Source organism: Calidris pugnax, unplaced genomic scaffold (genome assembly GCF_001431845.1).
Source record: "Calidris pugnax isolate Ruff unplaced genomic scaffold, ASM143184v1 scaffold45, whole genome shotgun sequence".
Classification (NCBI taxonomy): Eukaryota; Metazoa; Chordata; class Aves; order Charadriiformes; family Scolopacidae; genus Calidris; species Calidris pugnax.
Window position 1 is genome coordinate 1,715,289 of NW_015090764.1, and position 17,435 is coordinate 1,732,723.

A 17,435-nucleotide genomic window follows, 5' to 3' on the forward strand; every position below is an offset into this window, starting at 1 on the left:
GGGGGGGTGTTAGGGCAGCAATCAATAATTTTGCTGTTTTCAAGGCAGGATTGTGCCGTTTTCCAGGCACACACCAGCTTTGTGTCTTTAGGAGGCAAAAGCAGTGAAGCAGCTCGGCTCTCACCTGCTTTAGGATTATTGACAGGATTAAATTGTTAAGTTTAATTTAATAAATTTATTTCATTAAATAAATTAATAAAATTAAATTTAATAATTTTTTAAAAATTTAATTGTTAAAATTTCTTTTTTAAAAAAAGAAAACTCACTGTACTTTTAAACAGGGAGCCCCCACAGCCATGGCATAGCACACCTCAACCTGCTACCTGCCCAGGGAACCCACCGGGCTGAGCTTTTGCCTGGAGCCTCAACAACACCCTCCCAATCACCAGTGATGCCCAACCCCAAAACTACAACCCCTGGTCCCCCGTGACAGAGGTGGTGATGGGGATTCAGCCTGACCCGTGGGGAAGCAGCCGCCGGCGTGGACTGGGCGCCCAGCAGCGGGGTGAGAAAGGCCAAGTGTCATTTTTGGGGTCAGGCTGGACCCCAAAAATGACACTTGGTGCGATGCTGCACCTCCCGACACCGTGGAAGAGCTGGGTCAGTGACGGGACCATTTCACACCCCCCCTCCAAGGTCCAGGCATCGCCAGGGGCAGCTCTGATTTTTGGGCTGCCACTCAAATTGTCCCTAAAGTGTTAATTTTGCTAAGTTACAGAGGTGCATAGTTTATATCCATTATAAACCTGTTTATGGGGACTGGACCCTCCCATTTTGCTGCTGTCATAAAGTTCTAATTACCCCCCATAAAACCGGGGAAAAGCTCCTAACAGCACACTGTACCCACCGAGCCCCACAATGTGCCCAACAGTAAAATATTACAACCGTGGGCACCAGCTCCACAACCAGAACCAACACGTGCCCCAGGGAGCGACGGGTAGGACCCAGAGAGAAACCAAAGAACCTCTGGACCGAGGCACCCCCCGCCTCCTCAGGGGTGCCAGACCCATTCCCCCAGCCTGGATTTTGGGGTGGGGAGAGGAACGGCGTGGACCAGGTGCCCGGCAGCGGGGTGAGAAAGGCCAAGTGTCATTTTTGGGGTCAGGCTGGACCCCAAAAATGACACTTGGTGCGATGCTGCACCTCCCAACACCGTGGAAGAGCTGGGTCAGTGACGGGACCATTTCACACCCCCCCTCCAAGGTCCAGGCATCGCCAGGGGCAGCTCTGATTTTTGGGCTGCCACTCAAATTGTCCCTAAAGTGTTAATTTTGCTAAGTTACAGAGGTGCATAGTTTATATCCATTATAAACCTGTTTATGTGGGCGCCCAGCAGCGGGGTGAGAAAGGCCAAGTGTCATTTTTGGGGTCAGGCTGGACCCCAAAAATGACACTTGGTGCGATGCTGCACCTCCCGACACCGTGGAAGAGCTGGGTCAGTGACGGGACCATTTCACACCCCCCCTCCAAGGTCCAGGCATCGCCAGGGGCAGCTCTGATTTTTGGGCTGCCACTCAAATTGTCCCTAAAGTGTTAATTTTGCTAAGTTACAGAGGTGCATAGTTTATATCCATTATAAACCTGTTTATGGGGACTGGACCCTCCCATTTTGCTGCTGTCATAAAGTTCTAATTACCCCCCATAAAACCGGGGAAAAGCTCCTAACAGCACACTGTACCCACCGAGCCCCACAATGTGCCCAACAGTAAAATATTACAACCGTGGGCACCAGCTCCACAACCAGAACCAACACGTGCCCCAGGGAGCGACGGGTAGGACCCAGAGAGAAACCAAAGAACCTCTGGACCGAGGAGGGTTTATTGTCAGGCTCTTCTTTAAGAGAAAGTTAACACGCTCAAATCGCCCTTTGGGTTTAGGAAGAACCTCAGGGGTGGCACCGAGTTATTTTTACGTTTGTTATCTACATCTATAGAGATATCTAAATATATATATATATAAAAATAATGTACATTCGTATATTTACATGTGTGTATACATGATTGCTCAGATACTCTGATACTGCAGCGTAGGCACTGCTGGAGGGATGGGTGGATGGATTCCTCGGCCACTTTTCAGTGCAGGACCCCCCGGGACAGGCTGGAGGGGATGCTGTGACCCCCGGCTGTGGGGAGGGGGCTTTGCGGGGTCCGACGGGCGCCGGCCGGCCCTTTGTATGCAGGGAGGGAGACAGGGGAGGGGGGGGGGCAGCTGGTGAGCGGGGCGGTGCGTCACCTAATCTCATCAATGCACTGATTGTCTTCGGGGCTCTTGAAGATAAAAATGGCATAAGCCAGAGTCTACGGCATGGCACCGAGATAAAGCCCCGAGTGACCTTCAAATCAAACAGGGAACCAAGATCGCTGATAATACCCCGTAGGAAGGGAAAAGTCCAGAGTCTGAGAGAAGCCTCCGAGATAGATGATAGGCTTTAAGTATTTACCTCCAAATAGTTAAAAACTACAGCTTGAGGCTTGACAGATGGGTCCCTGTGAGAAGAGGCCGGGAGGATGTTTGACTTTTACAGCTCTTATCCCTGCCCGGCCGTCATTCCGCCCTTTCGCAAGACCCCATTGACGTCCCGAGGAGCCGGTGATCCCTCTTTGTCTGTGGGCACGGGAGGGATTTTGCAGCTGCCCCAGGCCGCCAGCCCCATCGTTTCCTGCCGGGGGATGTCACGGGGGGACGGGGTAGGACGCGGGCAGTGTCCCATCACCATCATTAAGCTGTTAAGGCATTGAGTGCTCCAGACGCCGCCGCACGCCGTGCAAGGGCAGTTCAAATCCCAGCATGGCCGGCCCTTGGATGGGGTCAGCCAGGCAGTGGGGATGGCCCCACGGCACTGTCCTGTGCCCCACAGCACTCTCCTGTGCCCCACCAAGCCTAGCAGGTCCCCAGATACCTCTTGGAGGAGGTTTAAGCAGTGATGGACCCAGCAATGCTTTAGGAGCTGCAAGCCTGCTGGACCAAGTGATGGTCCAAGCCATCCCAACGCAGTCACGGCTGAATTCCAGCCCTGCCCATCACCCCCAAACCAGCCCTAAAACCCCACGGTGGCCCTCACCATTCCCATCTCCTCCTCCTCCTCAGCAAGGCCAATGGATATGAGCACTGGCCACCAACCAATTCCCGCAGTCGAGCCCTCCTGACCCCTCCGGAGGGGCCCCGCGCCGCCACCGCGGCCATCACTCCTGCCCGGCTCAAAAGCCCCTCCGAATGGGCTGTCATCAGCCCTATAGCCACGGCTGGCTCCTGCTGGCCACTGCTCCGGGGGGAAAATAAAGGCTGGGGCTTAAGGGCCCTCCAGCCCCCAGATAAATGCCCGCGGTTACAGTAATTGCCCTCCCCTAATAGAAGAAAACAAAGGCTCTCGGGGGGTGCCTGGCAGGACGGGGGCACATCAAAGGCAGGGGGGTTCGTTCAAAGCCCCGGCTTAATTGTCAATTAAGCATGCACGGGGGGGGGACAACGCCATGACAACGCGGGGCCGCATGCTGGTGGGGTATTGTAAAGCCCGCCGGGCGACACTGAAAACAGCTGATTTTGCTGACAATGTGCTTGTAGGGCACCTTGTAAGCAATCAGCCGGTGACAGGAGGGCAAACGTCCTCCCTGTCCCCGCCATTGTGCGGGGCATTCCTGGGGCAGGGTCACATTTTGGTCACCGCCGGCCGGCCCTGCGGGGAGAGCGGTACCCGGGAGCGGGTGGGATGCTGCCTGTCCCTCCCAGGGGGGGTGGGAGCTGGGTCGGATGCTGAGCACCCACCCGGGGCTGTTCATCCCCCGGGTACCACTCTGGGGGCTGCCCTCGCTCGCTATCACCCAAGGACCACGCACTGGCACCGTCCCCAGCTCTCAGCCTCCTCTCCCCAGGCACCTTGCCCTTCCCACAGGGACTCTCCGCCACACGGGTTTCTTTTAATTTGCCTTTGTAACGAGCTGGGTGTGTGTAACGAGCCAGGCAGGGTCACTTCCAAGAGGCGGCTGGTTTTAGCCTCCCCGGCCGGGCTGTGCCGGTGCCGGTGCCGTGGCCAAGGGGGGACGTGGGGGCACAGCCAGGGGCTGGTGCGTTGGCCACAGAGGGCAGGGAGGGGGACAATGGGGATTGTTCTCCTGACAATGCCTCTCACCCCACACCGTGCTGCCCCCACCCACCCTGATTAGCCTCCCCGGGGCGGGCAGCCCCCTCCCCAGTGCTGTTATCTCCTGCTCAAATCCCCCAGGAGTTTTCAGCGGGTCTGCTCTCCCTGCTACGAAGGGAGATGGACCGTGGTGTGGAGGGGTGGAGGTTGAGATGAGCCCTGCACTAAACCCCCCGAGCAGCTTTCTTCATCCACTTGTTCTGCTCTGGCACGGGGACACGCCGTCACGGCTTTGCAGCATCGCCTGTGCCCCACCTCTCCAAAACCAGTGCTCACCAGTGGGCTGCATCCCGAGGCCCCAGCATCCACAGAGCATCCTGCATCCCGCCTCCCGCCCCGTCGGGCACAGCCTTCCCCTGCCCAGCCCACGGAGACTCCGGTGAATTAAACCAACCAAGCAAATGCTGATTTATCCAGGGTGGGATGGAAATCCAGCCCCCGCCACGGGGCTCACCCGGCCATAACCCTGCATCAACAGCACTTGCTCCTCTCCACCCCACCATCACTCATCGAGGCCACAGCAGGGACCAGGTGACCATCATCCCCCCCCTCAAGGCTCCCCATGCAGACCCCCGAGGGCTCAGCACCCCAATCCCCAGCAGAAACAGGAACCAACGCTGCAGTTGCCCCCACGCCACCGCCCCGGCCCCCTCGGCGAGGGCTTACCTGGCATTTTGCTGGGGGGCGAGGCGCTGGGCTGGTTGTGGTGGGGGGAGCCGTGGGACAGCAGCAGGTTCATGCTGTGGGGGGGCTGGCCCGAGCTGTAGGCGTCCATGGCCAGCTTCTGGCGGAAAGCCTCCTCCTTCCGCCGGTTGGCGGAACCAATGCTGCAGTTGCCCCCACGCCACCGCCCCAGCCCCCTCGGCGAGGGCTTACCTGGCATTTTGCTGGGGGGCGAGGCGCTGGGCTGGTTGTGGTGGGGGGAGCCGTGGGACAGCAGCAGGTTCATGCTGTGGGGGGGCTGGCCCGAGCTGTAGGCGTCCATGGCCAGCTTCTGGCGGAAAGCCTCCTCCTTCCGCCGGTTGGCGAACCAGTTGTAGACACGGACCTCCGTCACCAGGTTGGAGCCGAGCCCGTGCGCCTTGGAGGGAGACACCCCTCGCTGCAGACACTCAGCCCTGTGCGTGCAAGGGGACACGTTGGAACAAGGGTGCTGCTGGGGTAGGGGGGGGGGGGGCGGCCCCTAAAGGACAGTGCCCTTTTCCTGGCCACCAACAGAGTCTTGATGCTTCTGAATTGCCAAAGAATGTAATCCATCAGTATTGACTTTTCTGATAGTGTGCGGGGGGGGGGGGGGGGGGGGACACACCTCCACCAGCACCGCCGGGGAGAGGGGCTGCGGGAGGACAGGCGGATTTGGGCTCATTGAAGCCCTTCCTCAAAGCCTGCCTGCTCTTTCCAACTATATCCCTGCTGTAAGAGCCATTCCCCCATCCCTCTGACATTGCTGTGACACTGCAGCATCCCTGGGGCATCCCTGCAGCATCCCTGGGGACATCACTTGGGCATCCCCAGGACACCCCTGAAGCATTCCTGGGGCATCCCTGCAGCATCCCCGGGGACATCCCTGCAGCATCCCTGGGGACATCACTTGGGCATCCCCAGGACACCCCTGAAGCATTCCTGGGGCATCCCTGCAGCATCCCCGGGGACATCCCTGCAGCATCCCTGGGGACATCACTGGGACATCCCCTGGACATCCCTGCAGCATCCCTGGGACATCCCCAGGACACCCCTGCAGCATCCCTGGGGCATCTCTGCAGCATCTCCAGGGACATCTTTGGGGCATCCCCAGGACATCCCTGCAGCATCCCCCGGGACATCCCTGCAGCATCTCCAGGGACATCCTTGGGGCATCCCTAGGACATCCCTGCAGCATCCCTGCCCCACCACAGAGCTTGCTCAGCCCAGGACATCACCCACATGGGGAAAACATGGCAAAAAAAACCCCCAAGCAGCTCAGCAAAGCCGTGCCACGATCCAGTGGGCAAGCTGGGAGCCAAGAATTGCATACAGATTTTGGAAGAAAGGCTGTGGGGAGGGCGAGGAGGCGGCAGGCAGTGCATGGCAGCCTTTACCTGTTGCATTCCTCCACCAGAGCCTCCCTCTCCTCCTTGCTGGGGTTCTTTTGGCGGTCGTAGGCTTGGTACAAGATTTGCTGGGAGGCCGGCCCCCACTTGAACCGATTGCGGCGCATCTTCTTGCTGGGGGTTTCGGAGCAGGCGTCGTCGAGCTGGGCAGCCCCTTGGTTCTGCTGATTGAACTCTGGAAAGAGAAACAGCAGCTGATCCTGACTGCTTTTGTCTGTCATATTTCCACAACCCTGGACTGTCTGGTTGAACTCTGAAAGAGAAAGGAGCAGACGTGAGCTGGCCTATAGCCGCTGCTCGCAGTCACCGGCCCGCGCGGAGGTGGCCCCCCCAACCCTTATGTCCCCCCCTTCACCAAGCCCACTGCCCCAGCAAACTTTGGAACAAGCCAGGTGCTCCCTGTCCCCCACCCCGGGGAAGGGGACAGCCTTGCAGGGCAGTGCAGGAGTTCTTGCCATCCCTGGGGAGGGTGTTTAATGGGGAGGCATGCTCGGGGCATGCATATTCATGGGGTGGGTCTCTGCCGGCGTGCACTTGTTTGGGGAGGATTTTGGCCAGCCAGGAGCCGGGCAGGGCCCCCGCACAGCCCCCCGAGAGGCTGCCTCTCGCCCAGAGCTCCCCTCCGGCCCCCGCTGCCGTCCCCGCGCCGCCGTGGGACGCCGTCCCCGGGCAGGCACCAGAGGTGACCTTCCCCGACAGCCCCGCCGCTTGTCACCGCCGCAGTAAAGGGAGATTAATGGCAGGGTTTTATTATTCTCAGTTTTGCAGGGGAATTCTCCCTCTTTTTATAATGGCTTTTCCCCCCGTGACGGAGCGGGGGGGAAACGCGGGGCAAGGCTGGAGCAGGCTCTGTTTGCTCTTACGTCTCAAGGTGTGTTTTCAAAGCAATGGTATTTGGTGCTAAAGCCTTTTCTGCGCTTCCCGTCCCGCTGGATATCGCATCCTTTAGGTGGAGGGGGGCAGAGGCCTTGTAAGGGGGGTGTCAGTGCCCCAACCTGCACCTTGGCCGAAAATGGGGCTGCTTTGAGCGATATCGGACCAACCCGGGGCAGGGAGAGGTGGGAGAGGTGCACAAGAGTCCAGGTACTCGGTCAAAATAATCTGTATTTTAAATAGCAGGGGCTGCCCAAGACCACGCTACGAAGAGGAGCAATTTACAGTTTTTCCTTTTCTCTCTCTTTACTTTTTCTTTTTTTTTTTTTTTTGCGAGTAGTGGCAGAAAATGAGCTGTTCCGAGAAACGGAGAGGAGAAGGGGGCAGAGGTGGGAAAGGCATCCAGTGGTGTGTAATCATTAATTCCTTCCCCAGCTATAATGAGTATAAATATGCAGAAACTCAGCTGCCTGGATGGGCCCGGGGGAACTCGCGCCGTGTTACCATGACCGAGAAGGGCTCTGGCCCAGCCTTCCAGTGCCTTAAACTCATTTCACTTGTGAAAATATTTTGGGGAAGGTGCTGGGCAGCCCGGGGCAAAGCCAGGGGAGAGGACAGGGGGGTGCTGCTCGCCCTGCTCTGGATGTGCCAGGTCCCCACAGGACTGGGATGTGAGGACCCCCTTTCCCCCCCCAAGCCCCGAGGGGCGAGCGCTGGAGCGGGTACTTACGGCGGAGGATCTCCCGCTGCTTGCGGACGTACCACGTGTAGAGGGCAGCTCTCTTCTGCGTCTTCATGGGGGTGCCCTTGTTGAGGTGCTGGGAGAGGTGCGACTGGTTGAGGCCGGTGACGTCCACCACCTCCCGCTGCGGGATGTTGTGCTGCTGCATGTACCCCTTGATCATCTTCGCCGCCCGCCACGGGTCCTCGCTGTGGGGAGGGAAACGAAGGGTTAACCTCTCCCAGCCAGGGGAAAAGCACCCCAGTATTGGCTTCTTCCCACCATGAGTTAACTGGGGGAAAGCACCCCAGTATTGGCTTCTTCCCACCATGGAAAACCCTTATTATTACTCTAAAGCCTGTTTCGGAAGGGCACAAGATCCCTTGAGCACACATCCTTCCCCAACTGCCACCCCGACCCCCAAAAACAGCCCCGTCCTGCCCATGGAAAACCCTTATTATTATTCTAAAGCCTGTTTCGGAAGGGCACAAGATCCCTTGAGCACACATCCTTCCCCAACTGCCACCCCGACCCCCAAAAACAGCCCCGTCCTGCCCCCAGGAGAGAGGGGCTGGTGCCACGGGGACTCACGGGGTCCCACGGTCACCCCAGGGATGCCCACCACGCTGGACATCCAGGGAAGGAGAAGTAAAGAGGATCCCAGTGTCCTGACAGGGCACAACCAGGGCTATTAATGCTGGTAAAGCACCTTCAGATCCTTCAAGGAGAAATTCTATTCTTCTATTCTATTCTATTCACCTGCCTGGATGCAGTCCTGAGTGGCATGATCTGACATGCTCTGGGTGGTCCTGCTTTAGCAGGGGAGTTGGACTAGATGATCTCTATGGTCCCTTCCAACTCTAAAAATTCAGTGAAATTCAGTGAAATTCTAAATGCAGCCCATCCATTAACTGCTGCTGTTCCCTGCAATTCCTGCTGCCGTTCCCTGCAACTCTGTTCACTGCAATTTCCCCCTTTGAAGACACAGACAGAGGATGGGATACACAAACACACACACACGTACGGATGCAGGAAGCCCCTATGGATGTTCCTCTGAAGGAAGAGAAACCTCTCCTCTGGAGGTGCCCAGGATGGTTTTCCTGCCCCGCTCCTGGGTGCGGTGCCCACACGGTGCCCCGTGGCCCCGGGCTTGCTGCTGGCTAGCGGGGACCCCCGCACGGCCACCAAACCCCACCGGCCACCCTTGCTGCTTTACCTTCTCCCTTCCAGTCCCTAATTATCTAAAATAATCTCAATATTCATTTAAAAGAGACCCTATTTCCATGCTCCCACAACGGCAAAGCGCGCACGCAGAAGGCTGGGCAGCGAAGGTCAGACCCGACACGCAAACGCAGGCTGCTCCCCGGACGGAAAAAACCAAAACCAACCTCCCCTCCCGTCATTTTTAAGTCGTTCTTGAGTATTTTTAGAAACACTTGGAATTTGGCTCCTGCGAGATCCAGGCGTAAAACGCGCCTTTCCTAAATCCGCCTTGCTTTGGTGTCCTTGGGGTTGCTGACACCCATGTAGGGAATAAATAAAATTACAGCCAGGAATCAAAATGCTGTCTGTGTTATTGAGCTCCAATGAAACCCCAGGTGACAGCAGAGGGTCAGGGTGACACACCTCCACCCTTCCCACCACCCCTGGGCTCATCCTGCTCTACGGGAGGATGCAGGACCAAAAGGAAGTGCTTTAATGCTAAAAAATCGATGTGGAGCCTGAGCCCGGTCACAGTCCTGCACTCAAATAATGCCACACTCTGACGCTGCGCCTGGAATAACCGTCCGGCTGCTCTCCCAATCCATCCATCACTTCTTTTGGATCCTTCAACTTGTCACAGGAGAAAAAAAAAATAAATACCGAACAACAAGGAGATTTCTTACTTTTTGTCCTGAAGGCAGCGTGAAAACAAAGCTGGTTGGATCCAAAGCAAAAGCGCCCGAGCAGGGCCAGCCCGGGGACGGCGGGGGCTTTGTCATCCCCCCGGGGAGGAGGGCAAATCCCCAAATCCTGCATCCTCCGGGGAGGGGAACCCCATGGTGTCCTCTCTACGGCGGTGGTGGCAAGGCACGGACACGCTGACTCCACTTCTCCCAACAGCCCGGACCCCCGGGTGGGTTGAACACGGTGTGGACAGAAAACCTCGTTCCTGTCCCCAAAACACATGGCACCGTGTGGCCAGGCCATCAGCTCAGCAGCGGGGACACCGCTCTGGTGGGTCTTGGCACCAGGAGGTGGTGGGGACAGGGGGGCACAGGGGGTTTTGGGGCTCCTGGGGCTTGGTGGTGCCCCAGGAGAAGGTGGGAGCCAACAAGAAGGATGGGAAGGGACCGTCCCCCCCCGCAGCTCTCCCCCAGAGCCCGCCGTGCCCGCGCCGAGGGGCTCACACCGACTGCTGCCACGAGGGGTTTTGTGCCACCTAACCCACCCAACTAATTACTGATTAATAATAAGTTAATGGAACAGAGCTCATTAGAGTTCCTAACAGCGGTTTGGGTCACAACTGAGCCACGGGCATGGTTTTCCCAGAGTTAAATCAGGACCCACAGCGGCAGAGCACACTTTTAAAAAATCAAACAAGCAACTCGGGGGTTACAGACGTGATTGCTGAATTTAAATAAAATTTGGCAGCATTTTGGCTGGAAAAAATACGTGAGAATTAGGAAAAAAAAAATAAAATCCCTGCGTTTCCCTCCATGTTATTATTTAAAGAAAGGCTTCACCTTGATATTTCCAGCGCGTTTCACACTTACGCTTTCAAAGCAATTATTCGGCTCTTAATTTCTGAGCCGTGATTTTTTCCTTACAAATCAACTTGACCGTATTCAAAAGGGTTAAACAACCTGAAACCAAACCCAAACATTTTGTTTCATGTTAAACAAAATGTTTGGACTTGACCCAAAATGAAACGTTTGAGTGTTTGTTTGGCCTTTTTTTTTTTTTTTTTCTCTGTTAACCTAAAAAGCCAGAGAGGAAAAACCTTTTGATTCAACACAAGCACATTTTTTTTCGTTCTGTCACCAAAATGAAAAAAAAAAACCCATTAATTGTCCAATCTTCACCAAGACTTTACATGGAAAAAAATACAAAAAAACAACAAAAAAACCCCAACCCAACCCAGGAGTGCTTTGTAATACTGGAAAACCAGTTTACAGCCCTTGCTCCACGGCCCTTCTCCACCGAAATTAAGGAAAGGTGTTTTTTTCTTGCACAAAATTAACCCAAATGAAGCCTGGCCGCCAACGCCGACCGAAAAGGGGGCATTTCCCCCCCCAGCCTCACGCGCAGGTGGGGGGCAAAGCCCATCCCTCTCCCCGGAGGGATTCCCGGACCCACTCACCCCCTTTTGTCAGCCTTAAAAAACAGGTAAATACACTCCACGTCTCCCGGAGAAATATGCCAAGAATTTATACGGATGGATTATAAACCCGGCTCCCAACAGAAATGATCTATCTAATCTGCATCTGGCTGTGCACACAGGGAATCGGTGCGGGGGGGTGTGTGTGTGCTGCACCCGCTGCCCCCCAACACCTTTCCCAGCGGTTTTGGGGCATCTCCGGCCGGGTGGCATCCCCCCAGCCCCCCATCCCACGGGATCTGCCTGCAAATAAAGATATGATTTGCCCGAGCGTGGTTCCGGGGCGAGTGGGACGGGGCAGGGAGGGAGCCACGGGGCGTCTCGCCCTGGAGCTGGGCTCTGGGTGCTGCCAGCACCCCTTCTGCTGCCCAAAATCAGAGTGTCGGGGTGCCCTCTGCTCGCCCACCCCCACCTTTGGGTGCCATGAGCGGGACCATGAGAAGGCGCTGGCGGCCGAGGGGCTACGGCCAGGGTGAGCCATTTGGGACCACGGCACCAACTCCTGCCCGTGTCCATGGGGTGGGTGGGCGGCCATGCCCACAGCACGGTCCCCACCGTGGGGCTGAGCACCCCCAGGGACGCAGGAACAACCCGAGAGTGAGCAAGTGCTGGGGTCAGGCTGCTGATGGTGGGGGAGCGGGGGCAGAGGGGGTTTAGCCCCCGTGCCTGGTGGCAATAAATGGCTCCCGACTCCCCTCCCTGGCTCCCTCTCCAAGTACAAAGGGCTCTCTTAGAGCAAACAGCAGCTCTTTGCAAAGGCTCCTCGGGGACATGTGCCTGCTCTTGTTTGCACCAAAGGCAAACTTTGCACAGAAACACCTGTGGGAGTGCAGCGAGCCCGGGGCCCAGCCTCCTCTGCACCCCCACGGCCGCCCCCCGGCACCCCTGGGGACAGAGGCACCCAGCAAGAGGGGGGTGCACCCAGCAAGAGGGGGGCACTGGGGACGGGCAGGAGCACCCAGAGGTGCAGGGCAGGGGGTTATGGTGGGAACCCCGCGGAGGAGGCCTGCAGTGATTTCTCCCTCGCACGGAGCCTCTCCAGCACCCAGCGTGTCCCAGCCGAGCCCCTCGGAAGGCACCGGTGCCACCACCCTTCCCAAAAAGCACCCTCTGTCCTGCTGGCACCAGGGTGAGCCCCAAGCCAACCCCACCGGCCATGGCAGCGCCCCCATCCCCACGCCGGAGCTGTTGGGGGGCAGGAACCACGGCAGGCAGGGGGGACGGGCACACACCGGGGGCTGAAGGCAGCGGGCAGGATCGGTGCCACACTCGGGGTGCCGTTGGGGCGTCAAGGCCGGTATGAAAAGTGCAGTGCGAGGCGGGGGGGGACACACAGAGGTGCCCCCACTTCACGCAGGGACGCTCCCGCGGGGGTCCCCACCGGGCGCACCGTCGGGCAGAGCCCCCCGCGCTCCCGGCTGCCGGAGAAGCGGCGGCCCCGGGACACGGAGAAAGGGGAGCCGATGCCGCCCGCGGAGCCCGGGGCTGCTCCACCGCGCCCCGACGGCGGCCCCGGTCCCGGCGGCACGGAACGGCACGGAACGGCACGGCACGGAACGGCACGGCACGGAACGGCACTGCCGGGACCGGCCTGGAGCCGCATCCCCGGGACGGGCGGGAGCTCAACCCGCCGCCTTTGGGGGTTTCCTCCTTCCCCCCCTCCCCGGCCGCTTTACAGCCTCGGCAATGAATAACCCGCCGCTCCGCTCGCCCTAATCGCGTCCCTTTGTGTATCTTTCTGTTGATGATTTATAGAAATAAATTAATAACAGCCCGGGCTCCACGTGGAGCAGTTTATGTTTTATCTCCCGGCGCGGAGGGAGGGCGGACGGACGGAGCCGGCGGCCGGTCCGAGCTTCCACGGCCCCGGCACCCCCGGTCCCGCCGCCACGGGAGGGTCGGCAGCACCCGACGGGGCGGGAGGGGACGGCCGGGGGGCTCCGACCTGCCCTACCCCCGCTCCCTGCCCGCGACGGGGCTTCCACCCGCCCGGGCACCAGGGTGAGCCCCAAGCCAACCCCACCGGCCATGGCAGCGCCCCCATCCCCACCCCGGAGCTGTCGGGGGGCAGGAACCACGGCTGGCAGGGGGGATGGGCACACACCGGGGGCTGAAGCCGACGGGCAGGATCGGTGCTACACTCCGGGTGCCGTTGGGGCATCAAGGCGGGTATGAAAAGTGCAGTGCAAGGCGGGGGGGGACACACAGAGGAGCCCCCACCGCACGCAGGGACGCTCCCGCGAGGGTCCCCACCGGGCGCACCGTCGGGCAGAGCCCCCCGCGCTCCCGGCTGCCGGAGAAGCGGCGGCCCCGGGACACGGAGAAAGGGGAGCCGATGCCGCCCGCGGAGCCCGGGGCTGCTCCACCGCGCCCCGACGGCGGCCCCGGTCCCGGCGGCACGGAACGGCACGGAACGGCACGGCACGGCACGGCACTGCCGGGACCGGCCTGGAGCCGCATCCCCGGGACGGGCGGGAGCTCAACCCGCCGCCTTTGGGGGTTTCCTCCTTCCCCCCCTCCCCGGCCGCTTTACAGCCTCGGCAATGAATACCCCGCCGCTCCGCTCGCCCTAATCGCGTCCCTTTGTGTATCTTTCTGTTGATGATTTATAGAAATAAATTAATAACAGCCCGGGCTCCACGTGGAGCAGTTTATGTTTTATCTCCCGGCGCGGAGGGAGGGCGGACGGACGGAGCCGGCGGCCGGTCCGAGCTTCCACGGCCCCGGCACCCCCGGTCCCGCCGCCACGGGAGGGTCGGCAGCACCCGACGGGGCGGGAGGGGACGGCCGGGGGGCTCCGACCTGCCCTACCCCCGCTCCCTGCCCGCGACGGGGCTTCCACCCGCCCGGCTCCCCCGCACAGCCCCGCCGGGACAGGGCGCACCGGGCCCCGCCACCGGGACTACCCGCGGGGCAGGCGGGGAGCACCGGGGACCGGGCAGCCTATACACCGGGCAGGGAGCACCGGGATTAACGGCGGGGGGGGGGGGGGGGAGCGGGGCGCCCCGCCCGGGGGGGCACAACCGGCAGCGTGGAGCAGTTTATGTTTTATCTCCCGGCGCGGAGGGAGGGCGGACGGACGGAGCCGGCGGCCGGTCCGAGCTTCCACGGCCCCGGCACCCCCGGTCCCGCCGCCACGGGAGGGTCGGCAGCACCCGACGGGGCGGGAGGGGACGGCCGGGGGGCTCCGACCTGCCCTACCCCCGCTCCCTGCCCGCGACGGGGCTTCCACCCGCCCGGCTCCCCCGCACAGCCCCGCCGGGACAGGGCGCACCGGGCCCCGCCACCGGGACTACCCGCGGGGCAGGCGGGGAGCACCGGGGACCGGGCAGCCTATACACCGGGCAGGGAGCACCGGGATTAACGGCGGGGCGGGCAGGGAGAAGCGGGACCCCCCGCCGGGGAGGACACACCGGGCAGAGAGCACCGGGACCCGCCACCCGGGATTAACGACGGGGCGGGCGGGGAGCACCGGGACCCGCCGCCGGGTAGGACACACCGGGAACGACCCCCGGGCAGGGCGCTCGGGCTCGGGGCCGTCGGACCGAGGGCCCGGCCTCCGGTGCGGTGTGGGTTGGCGCCCCGTCCCCGTCCCAGTCCGGTCCCGGTGCCCGCCGGTACCTGATCATCCTGTCCACCTCGGCCCGCTGCTCCACCGCCTCCTCCGTGTTGAGCGCCTGCAGTTCGCGGAGGATTTGCGGCGTGTCGAAGTCGTCGCCGTCCTCCGAGCCCTCGTCGCCGGACAGCTTGCCCTTGCCGTGCCCGTTGGCCAGCGGCGGGAAGGCGGCCTTGCCGTCGGGGGGCCCGCCGGGGGAGAGCGGCAGACTCTCCAACTTGACGCCGAAACCGGCGGCGGGCACCATGTCCTCCAGGGCGCGGATGAGCCCTTCCTTGGTGGCTCCGGAGCTGAGCAGGGCCCCCAGCAGCTCCCGTTGCAGGGCGCTCAGCTGGGACACCATCCTCCCGTGGTCGGGTCCCGCCGTTCGCCCCGCGCCTCCCGCCCTCCCTCCGGCCGCTGCGGGGCGCGGGCCGCCCTCTACCAAGCCATGACCGCCTCCATTAGGCAATATACCTTATGCAAATCAGCGCCGACAGGCCTCTCCTCCGGCCGCCGCCCGGGCCCCCGCGCCCCCGCCCCGGCCCGGCCCTTATCGCCCCGCGTTGGGACGGACTTTGCCCGCGGTCGCCGGGAGGCCCCGGAGGAGCGGGAGGAGCGGCGGGGGCAGCGGCGAGGAGGGACGGGACGGGACGGGACGGGACAAGACGGGAGGGGACGGGACGGGACGGCAGCCCCGAGCGCTGGAGCCCCGGCTGCCGTCGGGGGGGCTCGGTGCGCGGCCACCTCCCCGGTGCCAGCTCGCCCGCCCTGCACCGCCCCGACGGCACCCCGCTGCCCGCACCCCCCCGGGGCTGGGTGGCAACCCCGCATGGGCTCGGCTCCCTCGGGGGCTCTGCCCCCCCCCGAAAGGGGGCCAAGCTGAGAAATCAACCCCCAGGCCTCACAGGGGGGTGTCTCCCCCCAATTCCCACCCCCTGGCACTGAGCGGGTACGGGCTGCGAGGGTCCAGGCCCCACCAGAGCACCCCCAAGCCGTGGGGTTACAGTGGGGGGCTCGGCCCCCGGTGTGGGGCAGCTTTGGGGACAGGCTCAGCACGATTGAGGACTCTCAGCAAGTCGGGAAAGGGGACCCTGTGGGGACAAGGGTCCTCAGGGGACACGAAGCCCCGGTTGAACCTTGGCAGCCATCGGGGGTGGGAGCAAGGAGCGGGGCTGGAGGTGGGCAGAGCAGGAGAGCCAAGCTCTGGAATCAGAACAAAACCTGCTTTTTCCCAACGCTGAGTCCCAAAGATCAACAAATCCACCTGAATCACAGCAGGACGGACACAAGAGACACCACCACACCCAGAGCACAACGTGGAGGGGCCTGGGACCCCGCAGCAGGAGGCAGGGCTGGTGTCTGAAACCCCTGGTCATGACCCCCCAGCCTCCCAAAGCACTTTCAGTTTGGGAGCCTAGTTCCCTGCCACTTTTGGCTGGCACCTGGACGTCAGCCCTGGCCCAAGGACAGCTTTAAACCCAGCGTGTCCAGCCCAGTACCCAGAGCTGTAGCCACCTGCCCATCTCAAATCCAGTTTGGTAGCCCAATTCCCTGCCACTTTTGGCTGGCACCTGGACGCCAGCCCTGGCCCGAGGACAGCTTTAAACCCAGCGTGTCCAGCCCAGTACCCAGCGCTGTAGCTCCCTGCCTGTCTCAAAAGCCCCCTCAAAATCCTGCTGGCCACCAAGCAACCATGGCAGACCCTGAGAGCTTCACAGCAGAGCCCCGTAGCCCCACGGGAGCCTGGCTGTGGGGTCTCTGCCGCTGCTGGCCATGGGTTTTCCCCCGACGGAAAACCACCCCAAGGAGCCAGCAGCAGTTTGGCTGGGGGTCAGGGGTATCCCAAAGGGAGCAAGAAACCTCTGTGTGTGTTTGGGAGGGAGCCTGTGGGTGAGCACACCGTGCCCGGGCAGGGATTTCATGGGCACACGGGCAGGATCAGCACAATTTAGGGAAGAGAGGACTGATAAAACCCTAAAAAACCCCTCGCAGCTCCCAGCCTGAAGCCCCCAGTGTGGCTGAGCATCTTCCCCGGCTGCTCAGAGGGGGAGGTGACAAGTGTCACCTTCAACCCCATCCTGCACGGGGGGAACCCTTGCTCTGCTGGACCTGGGGTGAGGATGGGGGGCCTGTGCCTGGCACTGGCACGTTGGTCGTCTCCCGATGCCAGCCCTGCTGGGGTCAGCTCCAAAGGAGCCCAGATGGATGAGCCTCTCTGTGTCTGTAGGGTGCAGGGAGCAGGGTGAGTGTCCTCACCATGCCTGGCTTTCCCACCTGCAAGGGCAAGTGATGTGTCTGTGCCCACCAGCACCCATAGGTGCCCTCATCCTTCACACCGTGGCAGGTCTCTGATCACCCCAAAAGCTCCCCTGAGCCCAGGTGCTGGGTGAGACACCAAATCACCCACTCACCTCTGGGGCTGGGGGACCACGGAGTGCCACCACCATCCCTGGGCAACAGCCTGCTGCCACCAGGACGGGGGCTTAGTCCCGCTGTGCCCCCTGGAATGTCCTCCCACAGCTGCCCCCTTCCCAGGCTCCTGCCCAGGGCAGAGCTTGTGGGAGACTCCGTGGGTACCGGGGGCAAGCGGGAGCCGGGCTGAGTGCCCAGACCCCCCTGGCACGGGCTGTGCCCACCTGCAGATCCCCCCCCCC

General features: G+C 61.2%; 1 protein-coding gene across 5 annotated transcripts in view; it reads right to left on the reverse strand.

Annotated features, from left to right (window-relative positions):
- HNF1B (HNF1 homeobox B) overlaps positions 1 to 15,142 on the reverse strand; it is a 28,200-nt gene extending 13,058 nt beyond the window's left edge. Inside the window, exons 1-5 of one of the 5 annotated variants that reach the window (XM_014954670.1) lie at positions 14,805 to 15,142; positions 7,832 to 8,031; positions 6,217 to 6,403; positions 5,145 to 5,256; positions 4,805 to 4,934 (exon numbers count right to left, since the gene is read on the reverse strand). In XM_014954670.1, the coding sequence (XP_014810156.1) occupies positions 4,805 to 4,934; positions 5,145 to 5,256; positions 6,217 to 6,403; positions 7,832 to 8,031; positions 14,805 to 15,142 (967 nt within the window). Of the gene's footprint in view, positions 1 to 4,804; positions 4,941 to 5,014; positions 5,257 to 6,216; positions 6,482 to 7,831; positions 8,032 to 14,804 lie in introns of all 5 variants that reach the window. The other 4 variants (XM_014954585.1, XM_014954492.1, XM_014954833.1 and 1 more) reach the window with 4 other exon arrangements.
- Positions 15,143 to 17,435: the final 2,293 nt, after the last annotated feature.